The 19269-nt window shown below is 40.2% G+C and overlaps 1 protein-coding gene across 3 annotated transcripts in view; it reads right to left on the bottom strand.

Annotated features, from left to right (window-relative positions):
• Positions 1–14761, bottom strand: part of TFCP2 (transcription factor CP2) — a 38813-nt gene extending 24052 nt beyond the window's left edge. For all 3 annotated transcript variants that reach the window (XR_012493977.1, XM_019724551.2, XM_019724552.2), the window contains exon 1: positions 13974–14761. Coding sequence is in view for 2 of the 3 variants with exons in the window: in XM_019724551.2 (XP_019580110.1) it covers positions 13974–14095 (122 nt within the window). In the remaining variant the exon portion in view is untranslated. The remainder of the gene's footprint in view (positions 1–13973) is intronic.
• Positions 14762–19269: the final 4508 nt, after the last annotated feature.

Below are 19269 nucleotides of genomic sequence, written 5' to 3'. Positions count from 1 at the left end.
TTGCATGCGATTCCATAACCAGGCTGCTAAATGTCTCTCTGGTAGCTCATCTCCAGGGACGGCCCCTGACGGTCAGCATCTCCTGTATTCACCCCCGTATGCGGCCCTCCTTCCACCTCGCATCTGGTGAACATGGTTTGGTAAATTGCTTTGCCAAAGACAGTGTGGAGGAAGTAGCAATGTGCCAGTTCTGGCCTAGGGACTAAGCTTTAAGGATTGTCAGCTTTCACTTTTGTGTGTTGGGGAACCCTGACCTGCCAGGCAAGAAGTCTGGCTACCCTTCTGGAGAGAATGTATGGAGTGGCAGCATGGAGAGGGAGGGTCTCTGAGGCTACATGGAAAGAGAAAGAGAGACAGAGACAGATATCAATCCAGCCACCCCAGTGTCGGAGAGCCCAACACTGGCACGTGAGTGAGCCATCCTGAGTATTCCAGCCAGGTGTCCAGGTGGCTGCGGCCTCAGCTGACACCACATCAGGCAGATCTGCACAATCAATGCATGGGCTCCTGAGAAGTGAAGAGCCGTTGTTGTCTGAAGCCACGACATGTTAGGGGTGGTTTATTAAGTAAAAGATAAAGAAATAGGCCCCTGTTCCAATGTTTCTAAATAATTCTTTACAACAAAACTTAATAGTAGGGGTGAATATGTAAAGGAAGATATTAAATCATCCTTACTTAGAATAGCTCTACCAAAAAAGAGAGAAACCAACCTCACACAGAGAAAAAATAAAAGGATGCATTCCAAAAGCCACTGTGTGGTATTTAAGGATAAACAACAGAGCTCGTATAACCATCTCAGAATGTAGTATGACAATTATGCTGTACTTACACTACCTTTTAAAAGAGCAAGTCGATGCCATAAAAACTACATTGCCAATAAAACATACATATTTTCACTCTTCAGGTAAAGACACAGTAGGAAAGAATTTGAACAATATGGCCAGATCCAAAGAATAAGCAACCAGGTATAAGACAAACAAAAAAGTATGTGACAGGGACCGGACGGCTCAGTTGGTTAGAGCGCGAGCTCTCAACAAGGTTGCCAGTTCGATTCCCACATGGGATGGTGGGCTGCTCCCCCTGCAACTAAAGATTGAAAATGGCAACTGGACTTGGAGCTGAGCTGCACCCTCCGCAACTAGATTGAAGGACAACGACTTGGAGCTGATGGGCCCTGGAGAAACACACTGTTCCCCAATATTCCCCAATAAAATTTTTTTAAAAGTCTGTGAGAGAAGGAGAGAAAATAAGTGTGCATGATGGTCAGTCTGGCCCATTAAGGGAATGATAAGACAAACAACCACCTCTTTTCCTCCACCTTCTCACATTCTCCAGTCCTGTGGCTTTCAAACTTCTTTGAATACCACTAACATTAAGTCATTTTTATATTAAGGCCCAGTACACACATATGTGTGTGTGTCTACAGAACTGACACAAGTTTCAAAAACAATCCTTAAACTCACGCAATAAAAGACAAGTCTTCCACATCAGACTGTGATACAGCTACTTGAGAACAGGGATATTACCGACTTCAATAGATAATTAAATACTCACAGAGACTCGCACAGAGCGTGTATACAGCCGGTAGTAAATAGAAAAGGGACGCTTCCTCCAACTCATCCTTATTGGGTCCCTTTTGGTTCTCTCATTTTTAAACTCATATAGTACATCACTCTCCATTGCAAAGCAGCAAACAATGCTGCTAAATCTAATAGCCAACATATTCGTACTGAAGACTGTCTTAAATGTTGCAATCCAAATCCTGCCTTTTAAGACAGAAAATATTTGGAAATAAAATAGTTTAAGCCACCTTCTGCCACACTTGTAGACTGCATTACTAAATTAAAGGAGTCAGGTCTGTATGGAAGGCCCGTAAATACCAGTGGTTCTCAACAGTGGCTGCATGTTAAGAATCACCTGGGGAGCTTTAAAAAATCCCTTCCAGGCCATATCCCATGCCAATTAAATCAGAACGGGGAGGGAAAGGTTGGTGAGCTTAATTAGTTAGCGTTGTGTCTTAATAAGCCAAGGTAATGGGTTTGCTTTCTCTATGTCATCTGCGGTGACCCCCTTTCTATACCAAGACCTGATTTTACAGAGGTGAGCCATCCTGACACAACACCAACGGTAAGGGAGTTAGTTCAGCAGTTATAGATAAAACCCCTTTACAGAGCACGGCACCACTGTCATCTAAGTTTTTATCTTTGTACAGCAACAAATCATACAAAATTATTCTACAAACACTTGTTTTCCTACATTCCCCTTCACTGTCCTTAAGTATTACTAACACTCAAGGAAGCCTCAGTGAGTTATTTAAAAATATATAGCAAAAATGATGTGATTCAAAGAGGCCTAGTATGTTTCTAGTAGGTGTTTCATACAACTCGGCTCTGAGTAGCTTAACTCTACCCCCCTCCAACTTCAAACCTGGATAAAAACACCGTATCTAGGTTTTATGCTGACGGTGCTCCTGGTAGAGATACTGGTCATCTGACAGTTTCTTTAGGAATACTGTTTTCGGAACTTTTTTCCAGATCTCAATATGGGCTTAATGTTCTTGAAGCACTTTAAGAGGTGTTTCTAGGTATAAACCATGCTTCAGCACAGTTATGAGAGTCCAGAAGTTTGAATAGTTGTCATTAGGTACGTCTCCAAGTTTATCAAAAAATGAAGCTATTAATAATTTCTTTCCCCCTCAAGTCCTTGAATCTCCCTCATTTCTACTCGGCTGAATTATTTGCCAATTCACGTATTTACTTCTATAAGCAATGTGTTTTTCACTTTCCTTAAGCTTAGAAAGTCACTAAAAACTTCTCATTTCAAATTTGTCTCCAAGCCTTACTTACTCGTATTTTGGAAGCGGAAAAGTATTTGACCAACGTCAGATACTTGCAGAGAGTTTGTGAGGTATTAAAAGTTTAATCAAAGAAATCTGAATCAGCACAGCCCTGCCTCAGGATATTGGCCGGATATAGGCCGGCTTTTCAGTTTTTTTCCTTCATTACAGGATTAGCTCTCACCAGCCTGCAAATCTAATTAAAACACTGCTAATGGAAAACATCACCTGTGGCATCATTAGTACCAGGCTCTTTTATGAAACTTCTGAAATCACTGACCTTTGCAATTTATGGCAAGGTGATGAATGGCAACCTGCAATGATATTCACGGGTTACATATTATAGTCCAGGCGCTCGGACAATTTTGATATAGAAAGTAGAACACCCATTTCAGTATTCAAAGATCTGGTATCTACCATCATAGTATGATCTAACTGGGAAAACAACAAGTTCTGTTTTTGTTTTCCTGTGACTAAGGGAAACCACACTTAGTCCTGCCCGTACTATGCTGAGCCTCAAAGCTGCTTTCCAGGTCCAAAATGTCTGCCAGTGCATTTCTCTTCTTTTTTTTTTTCTGCTTTTTTTTTTTTTTTGTTTTGTCTGCTTTTTGTCTTTCTTTCTTTTTTTTTTTTTTGCAGGTAAGCTGCTTTCCATCTTCACTGGCAAGAAGTATCACTCACCAACTTTGGGGTTCTTCTGCCTGGCCCATTGCATCCCCGCTACCAAACCTAGCTTCAAAGCCATACAGTCTCCATCGTTCCAATTCCTCCCTGTGGTAAAAGACAGTCACGGGCATTTTTCTGTTTGTTTTTTTTTAAGGCTTCAACTGATAATGACTTTTGGGAAAATCCTAAAAGTACCAGAACACTAGTCCTATGAAATGGTAAAAAGGCTTTAGTTAAATCTTTCCCCTGTATGCTCACAGGGGGAGGGCTTATAAAAATTCTGCTCCTTCAGAACACACCTCTGATGAAAGCCCTTTCTTGCAAAATGGCCAACATAGTCCACGGAGATGTCCCCAACTAGGCGTGACGATACAATCAAAGCAGAACTATTATTTACTCCCTTTCTTTTATAAGTAGGCAGATAGATAATTTACATTTCTAGAATGTGCAGAGCAGAAGATACCCAGTTCACTGAGCTTCAACCCTTCCCAGGAATGGTAACTAGTTTTTTATCAATATCCTCTAACTGGCAGCCAGAATAACTTTTTTTGATTGTTTTGTTTTCTTATTTATTTTTTATTATTAGTTTCAGGTGTACAAAACAACACGGTGATTAGAAATGTACACACCTCATGAAGATAACCCCACCAAGTCTACTACCCATCTGACACTGTACATGGTTATTATAATACTATTCACTATACTCCCTATGCTGTACTTTACATTTTGTGACTACATATACTTTTAATCATAGTAGACATTCAATATTATTTCATATCAGTTTCAGGTGTACAGCGTAGTGGTTAGGCATTTATATAATTTATGAAGTGAGCCCCCCAATAAGTCTAGTAACCACTTGGCACTATACATAGTTTCCACAATATGGTTAACTATATTTCCCTTACTGTATTTCACATCTCCATGACTATTTTGTTACTACCAATTTGTACTTCCTAATCCCTTCACTTTTCTCACCCAGCCCCCCAATGCCCCTCCCCTCTAGCAACCATCAGTTTGTTCTCTGTATCTCCAGAGTAACCTTTAAAAATGTAAATTTAGGGCCAGCCCGGTGGCTCAGGCGGTTAGAGCTCCGTGCTCCTAACTCCAAAGGCTGCCGGTTCGATTCCCACATGGCCCAGTGGGCTCTGCAAGGGATGGTGGGTTCCGCCCCCTGCAACTAAGATTGAACATGGCACCTTGAGCTGAGCTGCCTCTGAGCTGCCGCTGAGCTTCCGGATGGCTCAGTTGATTGGAGTGCATCCTGTCAACCACAGGGTTGCCAGTTCAACTCCCACAGGGGATGGTGGGCTGTGCCCTCTGCAACTAGAAACAGCAACTAGACCTGGAGCTGAACGGCACCCTCCACAACTAAGACTGAAAGGACAACAACTTGACTTGAAAAAAAGGCCTGGAAGTACACACTGTTCCCCAATAAAGTCCTGTTCCCCTTCCCCAATAAAAAATCTTAAAAAAAAAAAAAAAAAAAGTAAATTTAAAATGTCACTACTCTGTTTGCAATGCTTCAAGGGCTTCCCAATGAAATCTAGATAAACTCCACCGGGCTCCCAAGACCCTTCCAAACTGGACCAGGTTTAGCTTTTCAGTCTCCACTCTTATTATACTTCCTATTTCTCTTTTCCCTTTTTAAAAGTTCCAGATGACAAACTGTAGTTCCTTCTCCTTGCTCTCCTCTCCTCCACTCCAAATCAACTACTACCACTGATTTTTTTTTTTACACATAAATTCACATTTAATCCACACAATCATGCTGTGGGGTAGGAGGAATTATCTCCCCCCCTTCATCTGCCAGTTGAAGAAATTGAGGCTCAAGTAATTTGAGCTGTTGAATAACTTGCCCAAGGTTACACAGCTAGTAAACAGCAGATATAAATCCAGGTTGTCTTCCATTCATTCAATAAACACTTATGAGCACTTATGTGCCTGGCACAATTTTAGGCATTGGAGAAACAGTAAACAAATCAATTTTATCCAAGTTTTATCCTTCTTTATTATCACTCAATGCCTGGCCTAAAGCATCACATGTTCAAAACAGTCCTAAGGGGGGGAAAGTAATCAAAAGTTCCCATTCAAGGCTCCAAACATATTTCTAAAGATGGTGCACACCAACATTTGCATGTGTCTATATGTGCAATTCACACTAATAGAATGATAGTATCCATTAACTGATTTCAATAAAGGGACTCAAAGCTTTTGCAATGGTTGATTCCCCTCCCCAGAAGCTAAATTTCCAGATTTCTGCCTGGCTGATTCTTTTTCATCATTCAGGTCTCTGCTAAATTCTCCTATCTACAGACACATTCACGGTCACTCTACCTAAAGCAGATCCTACATATATTCATCATGAACTTCTTTCTGAAATTTCCTTGTCTGTCTGTCTGTCTACTCCTCCCCTGAGAATGCAAACTCCAACAGTGCAAGGACCTCATTTGTCACCCTCATACCAACAAGGCTTAGCCATAGTAGGTATTCAATAAACATTATTTAAATAAATGATTAAAATAATAATATGCCCATTAGAAACTCTGAAGCTTTATAATGAGGCTACTCAGCAAATATGAGTGGGTTATACTTGTGGATGAATAGTCCAAAAAATGCGGCTATAATTTATTATCAAATCTGTATGGAGCACCTGGCTATCACAACCCCTGTGAAGAACTCCTGAGTGTTTCTGTGTTACTTGCAATTGCCTCTTCACATACAATTTAACTAATTAAACCTCTCATACAACATTTTTAAACATCTTTCAAACCTACATACCATTGAAACCATCTTATCTTTTGCTCTCGACACAAAGAAGGCAAACTTCCTCCTCCTAGGAAAGCTGAGCCTTACCCAGACTTGGACTCCATCTATTCTGTATCCCCTCGTCTCAATGCAGGTACTAACAAGCTCCTCTATTGGATTCTACCCATTACCATATAATCAATCATCTTTGAGTAGCTCCCATCATTTTTTTTTTAATCTTCCCATAACGCCCCCCTTCAACTACTGCTGCATTTCTCTGTACCTTCACTAGAAATCTCTATATAAACAGAGTCTACGTTTCCTCATCTCGGATTCATGCCTCAAACCATGAGAGGCTTTCACACCACCACTCCATGAAAAGTACTTGCCATGATCACCAATGTCTTCCATGTAGGCAAACTCAATGGTCACTTCTCAGGGATCATCTTACTTCCACTCTCAGCCACATTCAACAAGCTGAAACTCCTGCATTTGCCACTCTCGCCTCTGGCCTCCTGAATATCCTTTCCTGCTTTTCTTCTTACCTTACCAGCAGCATCTTCTCAAGTCCCTTGTGGCAACCCCTCTTCCTCTATAAAACGTCAGGACTTGACTTTGGCTCTTCTCTTTCTACACTCCCAGATGATCTCATTAATTCCCATACATTTAAATATCACCTTATTCTGATGACTCCCCAACATATCTACTAGATCCAGCCTTCTGCTTTGAACTCCCGATTTGCATATTTAAATAGCTACCTAACATTGCCTCTTTGATGTCTCAGGGATATCACATGGACCAGGCAGGTCCAAAGGGGAACTCTCCATCCTCCTCTAAATCTGCCCAGCCTAGCTCCCCCACCCCCACCTCTTGTATTGGATGGCAACTCGATCCATTAAAATGCTCAATCTAGTACCCTTAGCAATATCCTACACTGATACTTTTCCCTTACCCTCATGTCTATTAACAAGTCCTGTGAATTTTTATCTCCACAATATATCTTGAGTTCATCTGTATTTCAATAAAGCGCTGGAATTAAAGGGGCAAGTTCTGGAGTTAGACTACTAGAATTCAAATCGTAGCAATAATAATAGCTAGTATTTATTGAGCATTTACAGTTTGCCTGATACTGTCCTAATTATTTTGCATATGTTAACTCATTTAAACTTCATAATAATCTCATGAGGTAATGTTGGGAAAATTGGATATCTATATGAAAAAAATGGAATTGGATGCTTACCAACAAAAATCAATTTTTTAAAAAAATTCATTCTCAGTGGATAAAGACTTAAGTATAAAAAAAAACTATAACTTTTAGAAGACAATATAGGAGAATAACTCTATGGCTTTAGAGTAGGGAAGAATTTTTAGACAAGACATAAATATCATATACCATAAAGAAAAGAAAAAAGAAATACACTAAATTAAGAATTTTGGAACTAAAGACACATAAAGGGAATTGATGAGCCAACAAACTGGGAGATGATACCAGTTACACATATAACTGACAAAAGATGAGTATACAAAATACATTTAAAATTCCCATAAATTAATATGAAGAAAAAAAAACACACTTGGATACTTACTTCTCAGGATAAACACGAATGGCTAATAAACATGTGAAGGTGCTCAGACCCGTAAGAAATCAGGATAATGAAAATTAAAACCACAATAAAATCCACGCCCAACAGACTGACACAAATTAAAACACTGACTAAATAAAGTATTGGCCAGGATGCAGAACTACCAAAACACTTAAACTCCAAGTATATCAGGAAAAACAAGAAGCATTATCTTGTATGAAGATGAACAAACTCCATAATCTAGCAATGCCATTATTCTACATTCCTTCTGCCTGGAATATCTTCTTTCTCCATCTTTGCAGAGCCAAATCTTACTCTTCTTTCAGATACCACCTTCAGGACGTAGAAGTAGCATTTCTACGTTCTGAACTCCTATAGCACTTTTATAAGTGTTTTTGGCATATCAGTTTCTAGCCTAGATCATATCTATTTATAGAGTCTCTCTTCTCTACCAAATGGTAAGCAAGTAAAAGACAAGAACCTGTTTTTCTTTCAATTGTTGCAGCACTAGACGTAGCACCTGCGTATGTGAGAGTACGGTAGACGCAAAGCTACAGAACCAAGCTGTACAAAACCTAGCATGTAGTAGACTCTCAAATATTTGTTGAATGAATAAATAAAAATCTGCTTAGTGACAATGAATCAACCAAGACTTGCTATACATATAACACATGAACTAGTAGTGAAAGGAGAAATCAGAACACCAATCCGTGTATCCAAAGGACCAAATTAATTTTTCTCCCAGATTCTAGCCTGATGACACCTAGTGAGTGAGTCAACTACCAGCTACAAACAACTGCAAACAAAGCAGATAAAGAATGAGGGCAGGATAGAAGGAGGCAGAACACAGAAGGAGACCAAAGCAAAGTAGGAGAAAGAATGGCAACATTGCTGGATTGGAGGTCATCTTCCATAATTATAAGACGGCAAGTAAACTATAAGAAAGTAAGGAAAAAAATCTATGGATCTTCAGTAAAGAGACAACAAATGCTAGGACACCTTAAAAAGATGAAGAAAGCTAACCAGCAACAGATTATGCAGTAGACACTTTATTCCTTAAATTTATTATGCAGTATTTTAGACACATAAAAAGGTAAAAAAAAAAAAAAAAAAGTATAACGAATGTGTACCTGTGTGCACTCCACTCAAGAAATAGAGCACTAAAAGTTGAAGCCCCCTGTATCCTTCCTCAAATTATATCCCCCTCTATCTCCCAGAGACAAGAGCATCCTAAATTTGGAGTTAAACATTCTTACACATTTATTTTTATTTTTACAGCAGTGCCATCTTTTAAAACATAGTGGACAGACTTTGCAGCACAGAGAAGCTGGTCTAAAGATACTGTCCATCATAAGAGACTCAGAATGAAAGGGAAATTAAAGGACAGTCAGTAACAACTGACCAACTCCAAGACAAAGAAAAATTTGAAGATTTGCAAGATGGATAGGTGATAAAGGGGAAAAAAGGAAAACAGTAGAAAAAGAACAGTAGATACAGACAAGATGGTCAGAGAGGCACTCCATGTGGAGCAATGCCAGAACTGAGGCTTTTATTCAAAGTGAAATGCAAAATCATTGCAAGTTTTCAGGAGAAAAGTAACATGATCTAATCCACATTTTAAATAAAGTGATCATATAATTTATCATTCAAACAGGGACCCTTTGGTGAGTAAAGGAGGACGCAAGTAATTGTTACCTCAGGTAACTAACATCAACAAGACCTTAATTTTAAAAGGTTGCTGCATGGAGTCTGCTTGAAGGGGTTTTTCTGGCCACATGTGGAATAATATGATCAAAATATACAGTGGCAGTAAGAGATGATAACCTATTGCATAAAGTAAGAATCTGTGAAGATACAGTGATAAAAATAAATAATAAGAAGGGAGGCTCTTGAAAGCCACTTAATAAATGTAGAAGGAAAGACATAATTAGAAAATCAACGTTTAGCAACCATCATAAAGACAATCAAATAGGGCAAGAATCATCAATAAATGCTAAAATTGGTCGGTGAAAGTTTGGAAATTGGAAATAGGATATGTACGTAGTCTCAGAGTATCTCCCCACAAAACACTTACTAATTACAAAAGGCAAAATAGTAAATTTACAATGGAGAAAACTGGCGTACACCACGTTAACGAAATGGTCAAAGTTAACATTGCCAGCAATGGGACCAATGAACAGCCTGTGCTCCTACTACGACACACAGAGAACTCAGCACCACTTCTTAGGTATCGCTACCCAAAGTGCATAACCTGAATCTAATCAGGAGGCAACAACAGACAAACCCAAATGCAGCGACACTCTACAAAATAACTGGCCTGTCTTCATCCAATTGTCAAGGTCATAAAAATACAAAGAAAGACTTAGGAATGCTTCAAGATGAAAGGAGACAAAAGAGATGACAACTGAAACAATACATGATCTTGGATATTCTTCTGCTATGAAGTACATTAAGACACTTGGCAAAATCAGAGTAAGACACAGAAAAGGCACTGGACAAAATACAGCAACACCCTTTGATGGTAAAACCACTCAGCTAAACCTTGAAGACATTATGCTAAGTGAAATCAGGCGGTCACAAAAGGACAAACGTGTATGATTCCACATATATGAGATTCCTAGAGTAGTAAAATTCAGAGATAGAAAGAATGATGGTTGCCAAGGGCTGGGGACATAAGTGATTCATGGGTACAGAGTTTCAGTTTGGGGTGATGAAAAAGTTCTGACGATGAACTGCGCTGATGGCTGCACAACAATATCAATGTACTTAATGCCCCTGAACTGTGCACTTGAAAAATAGCTAAAATGAGAAATTTTTTGTTATATTTTAGCACAATAAATCTATCCCTCCTCCCCTCCCTCTCGGCAAACCAGGACTAGAAGGAAACTTCCTTAACATTAAAAAGGAATTTATGAGACGTCCACATCTCAACGGTGACAGACTGAACGCATTGCGGCTAAGATCAGGAACGAGACCGGGAAGCACCACTGCTATTCCACACCGTCCTGGAAGTCCCAGCCAGAACAATTAGGCAAGAAAAAGAAATAAAAGGCATACAAATTGGAAAAGAAGAAGCAAAACTATCTCTACTTGCAGATGACATGATTATAGAGAAAAATCCCATAGGATCCACAAAAAACTACTAGAGCTAATAAATGAATTCAGCAAAATTGCAGGATTGGAGATGAACACAAAAAGGCCGTTGTTTCTATGCCCAAACGTCCATCAGTGGATGAATGGATAAACAATTATGATATATACATACGATGGCATATTCCTCAGACATAAAAAAAAAGAATGACGTACTGAAGTATTAATACATGCTGCAATGTGGACGAACCCTGAAAACTTATGCTGAGTGAAAGAAGCTAGACACAAAAAGTCACACGTTATATGATTCCATTATATGAAATATTTAGACTAGGTAAATCCATAGAGACATGATGCATATTAGTGGTTACAAGGGAGAGAAGGGAAATGGGGAGCAAGTGTTTCATAGGTACAGGGTTTTGTTTTGGGGTGCTGAAAAATGGTTTGGAACTCGATAGAGGTGGTGGTCGTACAACACTGTGAACACCCCAAATGCCACTGAACTGTTCACTTTAAAACGGTTAATTTCATGTCATGTGAATTCCACCTCAATTTAAAAAAAAAAAGAAAGGGTAAAGAATTTTTAAAAACACAAAATTTAATCTTTACTTTTTTAATAACAGTTCTATTGAAATACAATTCATTATATCACATAATTCACCCATTTAAAGTATACAATTGTCTTTAGTGTAGTCACAGAGTTGTGCAACCATCACAAGTTTAGAACATTTTTATCACACACCTACCGCCCCCCCAAAAAATGGTACCCATCAGCAGTCTTTCTCCATTCCCTCCTCTCCCATAGCTCTGGTTAACGCTAATCTACTTTCTGTCTCTGGAGATTTGCCTGTATATTTCATAGAAATGGAATCATGTCTTTTTGTGACTGGCTTCTTTCATTCAGCATGTTTCCAGGGAATCTCCTGTTTTTAACGATAAAGTATCTACTATGTATTAAAATGTAAGGAGAAATGTGAGATTAAAGAACCACTTATGAAAAGAACATACTGAATACAATGGCAGATCAATAATCAAAAACAGAAATCTAGTTAAGATGAATCTCTATAAACCATTAAAATAAGCAAAATAGAATAAAACAAATATATTACAAAAAAAATTTTATAAAACAAATTGCTTGTCAAAGAAAACGTGTTCAGGCGTTGGAAAAACAATCACAAGGTCTAATTAAAAGGAGAAACAGGAAGAACAAAAAACCATTGCCTTTGTCTATCAAAACCTCTCTAGTCAGTGTTTCTCAAAATGTGGTCCCTGGGCTACCTGCATCAAAATCATCTAAGAACTTGTTTTAAAACATTGGATTTCTGGTCTGTGCCCAATCACCAAAGATGGAACCCTGGAAACTATTTTTAATAAGTATTCTAGGTGAGTCTTATGAATACTAAAGTTTGAGAACTAATATCTTATTAACACAAATTAATACAAATGAGTAAATGTATGCAAGATCTAAGATAACAGTGACAAGAGCAAAACACATGAAAAAAGAAGGTGAAAAAAATAAAATTTTGGCACATTGTGCTCTTAAGAAAACATTATGTTTGATGTTTGAAAATGATGTTTTGAAAACTCCTCTGGATTTGATGATGGCAAAAAATTCTAAATGTGTAAATATGCCAGCCATTCTTACTGATACCTGTGAAACCACTCAGACACAGAAAGCATTCACTAGTATTAAGGTCGCATGGTAGAGTGCTTAGTAGATAAACAAATGTCTGTTGACAATGTTAACTACTTTTATAACAAGTACAGTTATGTTTCATTATCTCTATCCTAAACTCTGAAAACCTAGACAAAAACTGAGCATTTTGCTGTGGTAATCTTTACATGAACAATAGCATAAATTGTCAAACATTATATCAGATTATGGCATGCAAGCTCAGGGTCCAGACATGTACTTTCAGACCAAGTTAATCTATGTTTATGGTCAGACTCATGTAAACAAGAACAGGCAAAACTAGAGTTAAATGTCTCAAGACTAAAAGCAGTGTGTGATAGAACTCAAATTTCCCTGAAAATCGCTAAAATATGCATACACGGAAAGCCTTTATTATTCTAACTGTAAGCAAAGATTCCTGAAGATGCAGTATTAAGTTCTAACTCATAATTTTATTTCACGAGGAAAGTCTACTTTGGTTTAACAGGGATAAAGAAAGGACGTTTACATTATGTAATTCTCAAAGGATCTTACTATCAGAATACAAAATTTGTCCACTTTCTCCAAAAAGCATCTTTCCCAATTAAAGTGTGATGTTCTACAGTCTCTTTTGACTCCCTTATTTAGCTTACCCAAATATTTAGATGCAGATGTTTCAACATTTCCAGACATAATTCTTACACAGCTTACAAACGAAACAAACTATACTGGGGGAATGAAGTAGCTAATGCATGCAAATTCACTACATGGGAAAGTTATGTTGCTTTCAAAGAATATTTTTATTTACTATCACCATTTGACTTGAAGGTCTAGAAGCATCTAAAAGCTCTCTTTGATAGTTTTTCATTTTACAGGCCTTGTGCAGGCTATGATACAGATGTGCGGACTTCTTCACCAAGGTCTCACATTTCCTTCCAACAAGCACTCAACCAATATTCATCATAACCACCAGTTCCCAACTCCTCAGCTCCCTAGACGTCCCTCCCATGTTCAATGTGGCCTCTTTTTCACGTAAGTCCAGTCCAGCCTACACACACACACACACACACACACACACACACACACACACACCATCAGTCTCCAAGATTCCCACATTGGCACAACAGCCTCTCAACATTCATCTGGTTGCTAATCGAGGGCCATTCCTCCTTCTTCCTCTGACTCCGCGGACATGACACTGCCTAAAATCTCTTGCTCCATGTCTTCCACAATAATCACTACTTAAAGCGACGAAAAGAAACAAGTCCCTTTTCCCTAACCGCAGACAGCTTCTTTAACTCGATACACTCCCGCCAACTACCCCCGGCCCCCATCCCTATTCTCTATCCTTTCTTTGCCTTTGTTATTCAGAAGGTGCAGGGTCTGGGAAAATCTCACTCACCTCATGCTATAGGCACCAGCACCCAGCTCCTGGCCGATCCCCGACAGACTAGCATCAAAGTCCTGCACCAGCCCGGATTCAATCACTTCATCCGCCAGAGGCAGCTTCAGAGCCCAGGCCATCCTGGCTCCTTCCTTGCCCCAGGAGACACCGTTTCTTGCACAAAGGTGAGTACTGTGATTCTACCCAACGGGGGCAAGAAGGCAGAAAACTCCCAACCAAGATCTCCCACTCAGTACCCACCAGCCACCCCCCAAGCCCGACCCGCAATGTCCGCACACCTAACCTCCCGTACCCTTGGCTCCTCGTCCTGGGCTGTCCAGACTTCCAAAATCCCTCCCACCCAGCTCCCTGGAGCCGTGCGAGGGTCCTACCGCCTAATTATCCCAGACTGCCCGGAGGCAGCCCTGGACTCCCACTCCCTAGGCTGTCCCCGTTTGGTCGTGGTGGTCACTCGCTGCTTCCCAGAGGAGCAGCAGCCACCCGCCGCCTACCCAGCGCTCCCACGCCGCTTTCGCACCTTCTCCTCCCGCCCCCTTCTGCTGGGAGCCCCCTCCCTCCCGGGGACCCAGTCTCCCCTTCCCCTCCAGGCCTCGCTTCCGGTCAGCCCCAAGATCACTTCCGGTCACCCCCACGGTTCTTAGAACTACATCCAGGTTCCTGCCCGGCCGAATCCCTGTCCCCTGCGGCCCCGCAAGCCTCGAAACATGGAAGGAGAAAGTCCAGCACGGACTTGAAACCCAGCCTCGCCAAGCGCCTCCGCCGCCCGCCCTCCCGGCGCCAACCAATCATGGCGCCCCCTTCCTTTGCCGGTCCGGCGAACGTGACGTGACCCTGTCGATCACCAATGAAAAAGAGACTTCGTCGGCCTCGGCAGTGATGATAGGTTAGTTAACCGATGGCTCCCCGCCCCGAAGATGGGCTGGGCGATCTGGGAGAGGACCTGGCGTGCGTCAGGTGTCTCAGTTTAAACGTCCTTCCCTGTGGCGACCCTGGGTCCGGCACCCGCTGGATACTGAGTCCGCACCCTAAGGCGTGGGTGGAGCCTTTGCTCTGGTTTTCCGAACCCACACCCAGCCCTGGCGGACCCCACCGTTTCCGAGATGCTCCCTAAGGGCGCTCTTTTGCTCCTGGAATACTCTCCTTAAACTCACCTCCCTGGAGGTCACGACTCTGCTTAAGTCCCCCTTCCCTCTATCGTCATCCTATCTTCTTCATTCTTCTTAATGTATTGGAGCAACAAGACATGAGAAAGGTGTAAATGTGGTTTTTAAAAGGTGGTGGTCTGAGGATCAGCATTTGGGCTGGCGTCTTCACTTCCTAGTTTGGGAACTTCAGAATAATTGCTTAATCTCAGTGAAATTAAGCTTCCTCATTGGAAATGTAGGGATAACCATGCTTGTTCCGCCTTCCTACTTTGAGGACTAAATAATAACGTCTATTGTTTATTGAGCGTCATCTATATACAAGGAACTTAATTACATTATCAGTAATCCCCAAGACAGTCATGTAACTAGAATTATAATTCTAAAGGTAAGTATTTTACCAACAAGCAGAGAGAGGAGGCTAAGCACTTAAATTGGCCAGAGCTAAATTGATGTGCCAACTTCAGAGCCTGACATTTTTCACAGGACATTGCCTATATATGAAAGTATTGGTTCATTGTTGTATTCCATTGTTGAATTTTTTACAATCTGCCTTGAATTGAAATATTGCCTATATCTGCCTTTTCCACTAGACCATGATCTATAGAGAATAAGTCTTTCTCAGGCTTGTGTTCTAAATATCTCCCAGATAGTTCCTGCATTCGCTGGACTTTTTAAAATGTAAAAATACTTACTGAATTAAAAAAAGAAAGAGGTTGACAGTATTTCCCCTGTTTCAGCCACAGGCTTCTCTTTTTGAGGGCTCTAGGCTTACCCATTTTCTTACCTTAATAAGCATCCACTGGCATCCAAGTCTTGGTTCATTCTTGTGATGTGCAGTATCTCTTCAAGCCATATTTTCTTACCTTGAGGCAGTTTTATCTCAAAACATGCCTATGGGTTAAACAAAAAAAAAAAAAAAAAAATGGGTCCTGGGCTCAGAGACCAAAAGAGAGATGTTATAATCAAAATTCTTTGTATTCAAGCATTATATCCTGGGTATTTAAAACATCTATTAGGTAGAAAACCATGCCTCGATGGACCAACAGCTCCATGACTAGATGCTTAATCTTGGGCAAGTAACTTTACATCTCTGAGCCTCAGTATTTTAATCTATAAATTAGTGAAAGATGGTATTAACCTTCTCCCAAAATTATTGTGAGGATTAAATAAAGTGCCAAGATGCCACATAAATAATAATTATTCAATAAATGTTAACTCCAGTTTCCCACTAGCCCCTTTCTGCTTCTCTTAAGATTAGGTTGGTATTATTATCCTATTTTTAAAAATTAACTTACATTGTATGGTATGTTATGGTTTTAGTAGTACTTGAACATATGTTGTCTTATTTAATCCTCAGAAGTTTTTGTTTCTTTTTTTAATGTGGAGAAACTGAGACTAAGAGAGGGCAGAGTGATCAAGCTCTATATATAACTTCTTTAGAAATTATCCTGAAAATTACTCTTTGATTCAGCAATTTCACACTACCCTAGAGAACTCTTGCACATACACAGCAGGAGACTTGTATGAGAATGTTCATGGCAGCATTATTTATAGCAGCAAAACAAATGTCCACCAATAAGAAAAAGGATAAACTAGACTGTAGGAGAATATTAGACAGCAGTGAAAATGAATACAGCTACTCTCAAACACATGAATAAATCAATCTTAGAATTTGGGTGGGAAATGCAGAAGTCTGTACAATGTGACATCACTTTATAAAGATCAAACCCCAGAAATTAAGCAATATACCATTTAGGGAAATATACATACATTCCTTTACAAAGGAATGAAAGGATTAACACAACTCTAGATGGTCACATTAAGGAAAGGCAGGGGAATGGGCTAGGGAAGGAACTCAAAAGTAGCTTCAAGAATGGTAATGGTCTATTTAAGGTGAATGGTAGGTCCATGGCTGACTGTTTCATCATTATGCTTCATAACTTACAAAATATATTCTTGAATTTGTAACAAATATTACATAAATTAGCAACTGAGCCAGGAACTACAGTCCAGGTCCCTGATTCCCTTAGCGGGGCTTTGTCTACAGTGATACCTCTCTGCTGGTGGTACAAGTTCCTAGGAATCGCACAGATACAGGGCAAATAGTAGCTAATAAGGACAGTCTCATGTTTACTGAGCCCTTCCTAAGTGCCAAGCCCTGACTAGGTGTTTTATGTATATATTCTTATTTCATCTTCACATCACCCCTGTAAGGAAGATACCATTACTAGATGAATTTCTAGATAAGGAAACTGAGGCTTAGAAAAATTAATTGGCTTGTCTAGGGTCACTCAGCTTGAGAGTGGTAAAGTCTGACTGACTGCCCTCCTAGTCTGGGCATCTAACCATCATGCCACCCTGTCCCTGGGGATGGTTATAACCTTAAGAAGATCTGCCTCCTTCCTTTTCTTTTCAGAGGTGAATTTGAAGCTTGTGGAAATGAGAATATTGAATTTTCAGAAAATTGTGCCCATGAGGAATACTGGAGGAAGGATGTTTTCTCATATACAGAAAAATAGCTCAAAGGGAATGGATTTAAAATAAAACAAGGAGTATTCAGATTAGATGTTTGGAAGAGATAACTGTGCCATATCCAGGAATCTCAATGGAACCTTGTTCTCTGGGAAATATTTAGAAAAAGAAAAACATGTGTTTCTTGGAAATGTTTGAGCCTATGTTTAAATTCTGAACCAAAATAGAGACTTCACAAAGGTTTTCCTTACCTTAATTCTGATTAATTCTAAAATAAACAGGTGAAATGAAAGGTGATTCCTAAGCCTTGGACTGTCCCAATTGGAATGCAGATCAGCCTTGAGATTTATGTCCTTGAGCCTAGTTCCCTGAGGGGAGAAGATCCTTGGAATTCTATGACTGGGAGGAGTGGACTTTTTCCTCCTCCGCTTTCCTCAAAATAACTAAGAGTGAAATTAGAGTGCCAGGGCTGGAAACCCAGGGATTCCAGGGGCAGTCCTAGGGGCTCTGCCTCCAAGAAAAGATCACCAGTGTTTTCCTGGGAATCCAGCAACACTTACCAATAAACCAAATTTTTGCAGTTATAAATCCATCCCACAACAAAAATCATGGCTCTTGTTAGATATAATAAATATCACTAATTAACCGGAGAACGTGTGGCACAGAGTTCCAAATTCAGTATTCTAGACCATTGGGTAAAGTTAAGGCTCATTGTGAAGGGTTCTTGTCCCTAGAATAGGTCCTGAAATTAGGCTGTTTAGATGGAACACAGCAAGGTTTACCCTGGTGGGTGGAAACGTGGAAATCCTACCGGAAGAGATCAGGAAAGACAGCAATCCCCAGGTCCCACCCAGTAAGTAAGGGGTTAGGTTAAGCACCCAGGCTTTAGAGACAGCCCACCTGTGTTCAAGACCTGATTCAGCTGCTCACAAGCAAAGCAACCTTTAGTAGATTCCTTGTCTTTTCTATACCTCAATTCCTCATCGGTAAAATGGGTATAATAATAGTTCTTACTTTATAAAAAATTATGGTGAGGATTAACTGAAATAATCCATGTTGAGTGCTTAGAAGAGAGCCTAACACAGTCAGTGATCAGTGAGGGTTAACTGTTATGATTGACAGTTATGGGGACCCTAGCACCTGTCCTAGCTACCTCTTAAGACAAAACAATTCTCTCAGAAGCTTGAGGGCTCAAGCTTCCTGGACCAGTACCCATCCATCCCCTAAGCTTCCCTGCTCATTCATTTACTCAAGTCAGTCATTGTTGCCAGGAATCCATCACTGCGCTTTTTCCTCTAGGTACAGGTAGAAATAATTACACAGGCAGACGTTTTCGAGGGGCTGACCATTTAGCTTTAACTCTACATTTTCCTACATCCCACAGAGACAGCCCATGAGGCCCAGTCTGGCTTCTTTGAAGGACCCTGCAGTTGAGAGAAAAAGAAATCAAAAAATTTCACACCCACGCAAGTTGCAAGGAAGCTCAAGTTCCCCGCAACTCTCATCTTGAGTCCAGAAACCAGCCCACATCTTCTCTAGTTCATAAAATGCCAGTTCTCCCTTCACAGCTGTCCACAGCACATGGAATATCTGAGATATTGTGACTTATAAGAAATACATATGTTAAAGAGAAAACCCACAGGCCCAAAATGGCGTAATTTGTGCTAAAAGCCCAT

Source organism: Rhinolophus sinicus, linkage group LG02 (assembly GCF_036562045.2).
Source record: "Rhinolophus sinicus isolate RSC01 linkage group LG02, ASM3656204v1, whole genome shotgun sequence".
Lineage (NCBI taxonomy): Eukaryota > Metazoa > Chordata > Mammalia > Chiroptera > Rhinolophidae > Rhinolophus > Rhinolophus sinicus.
This window is presented reverse-complemented; position numbering and strand designations above follow the sequence as displayed.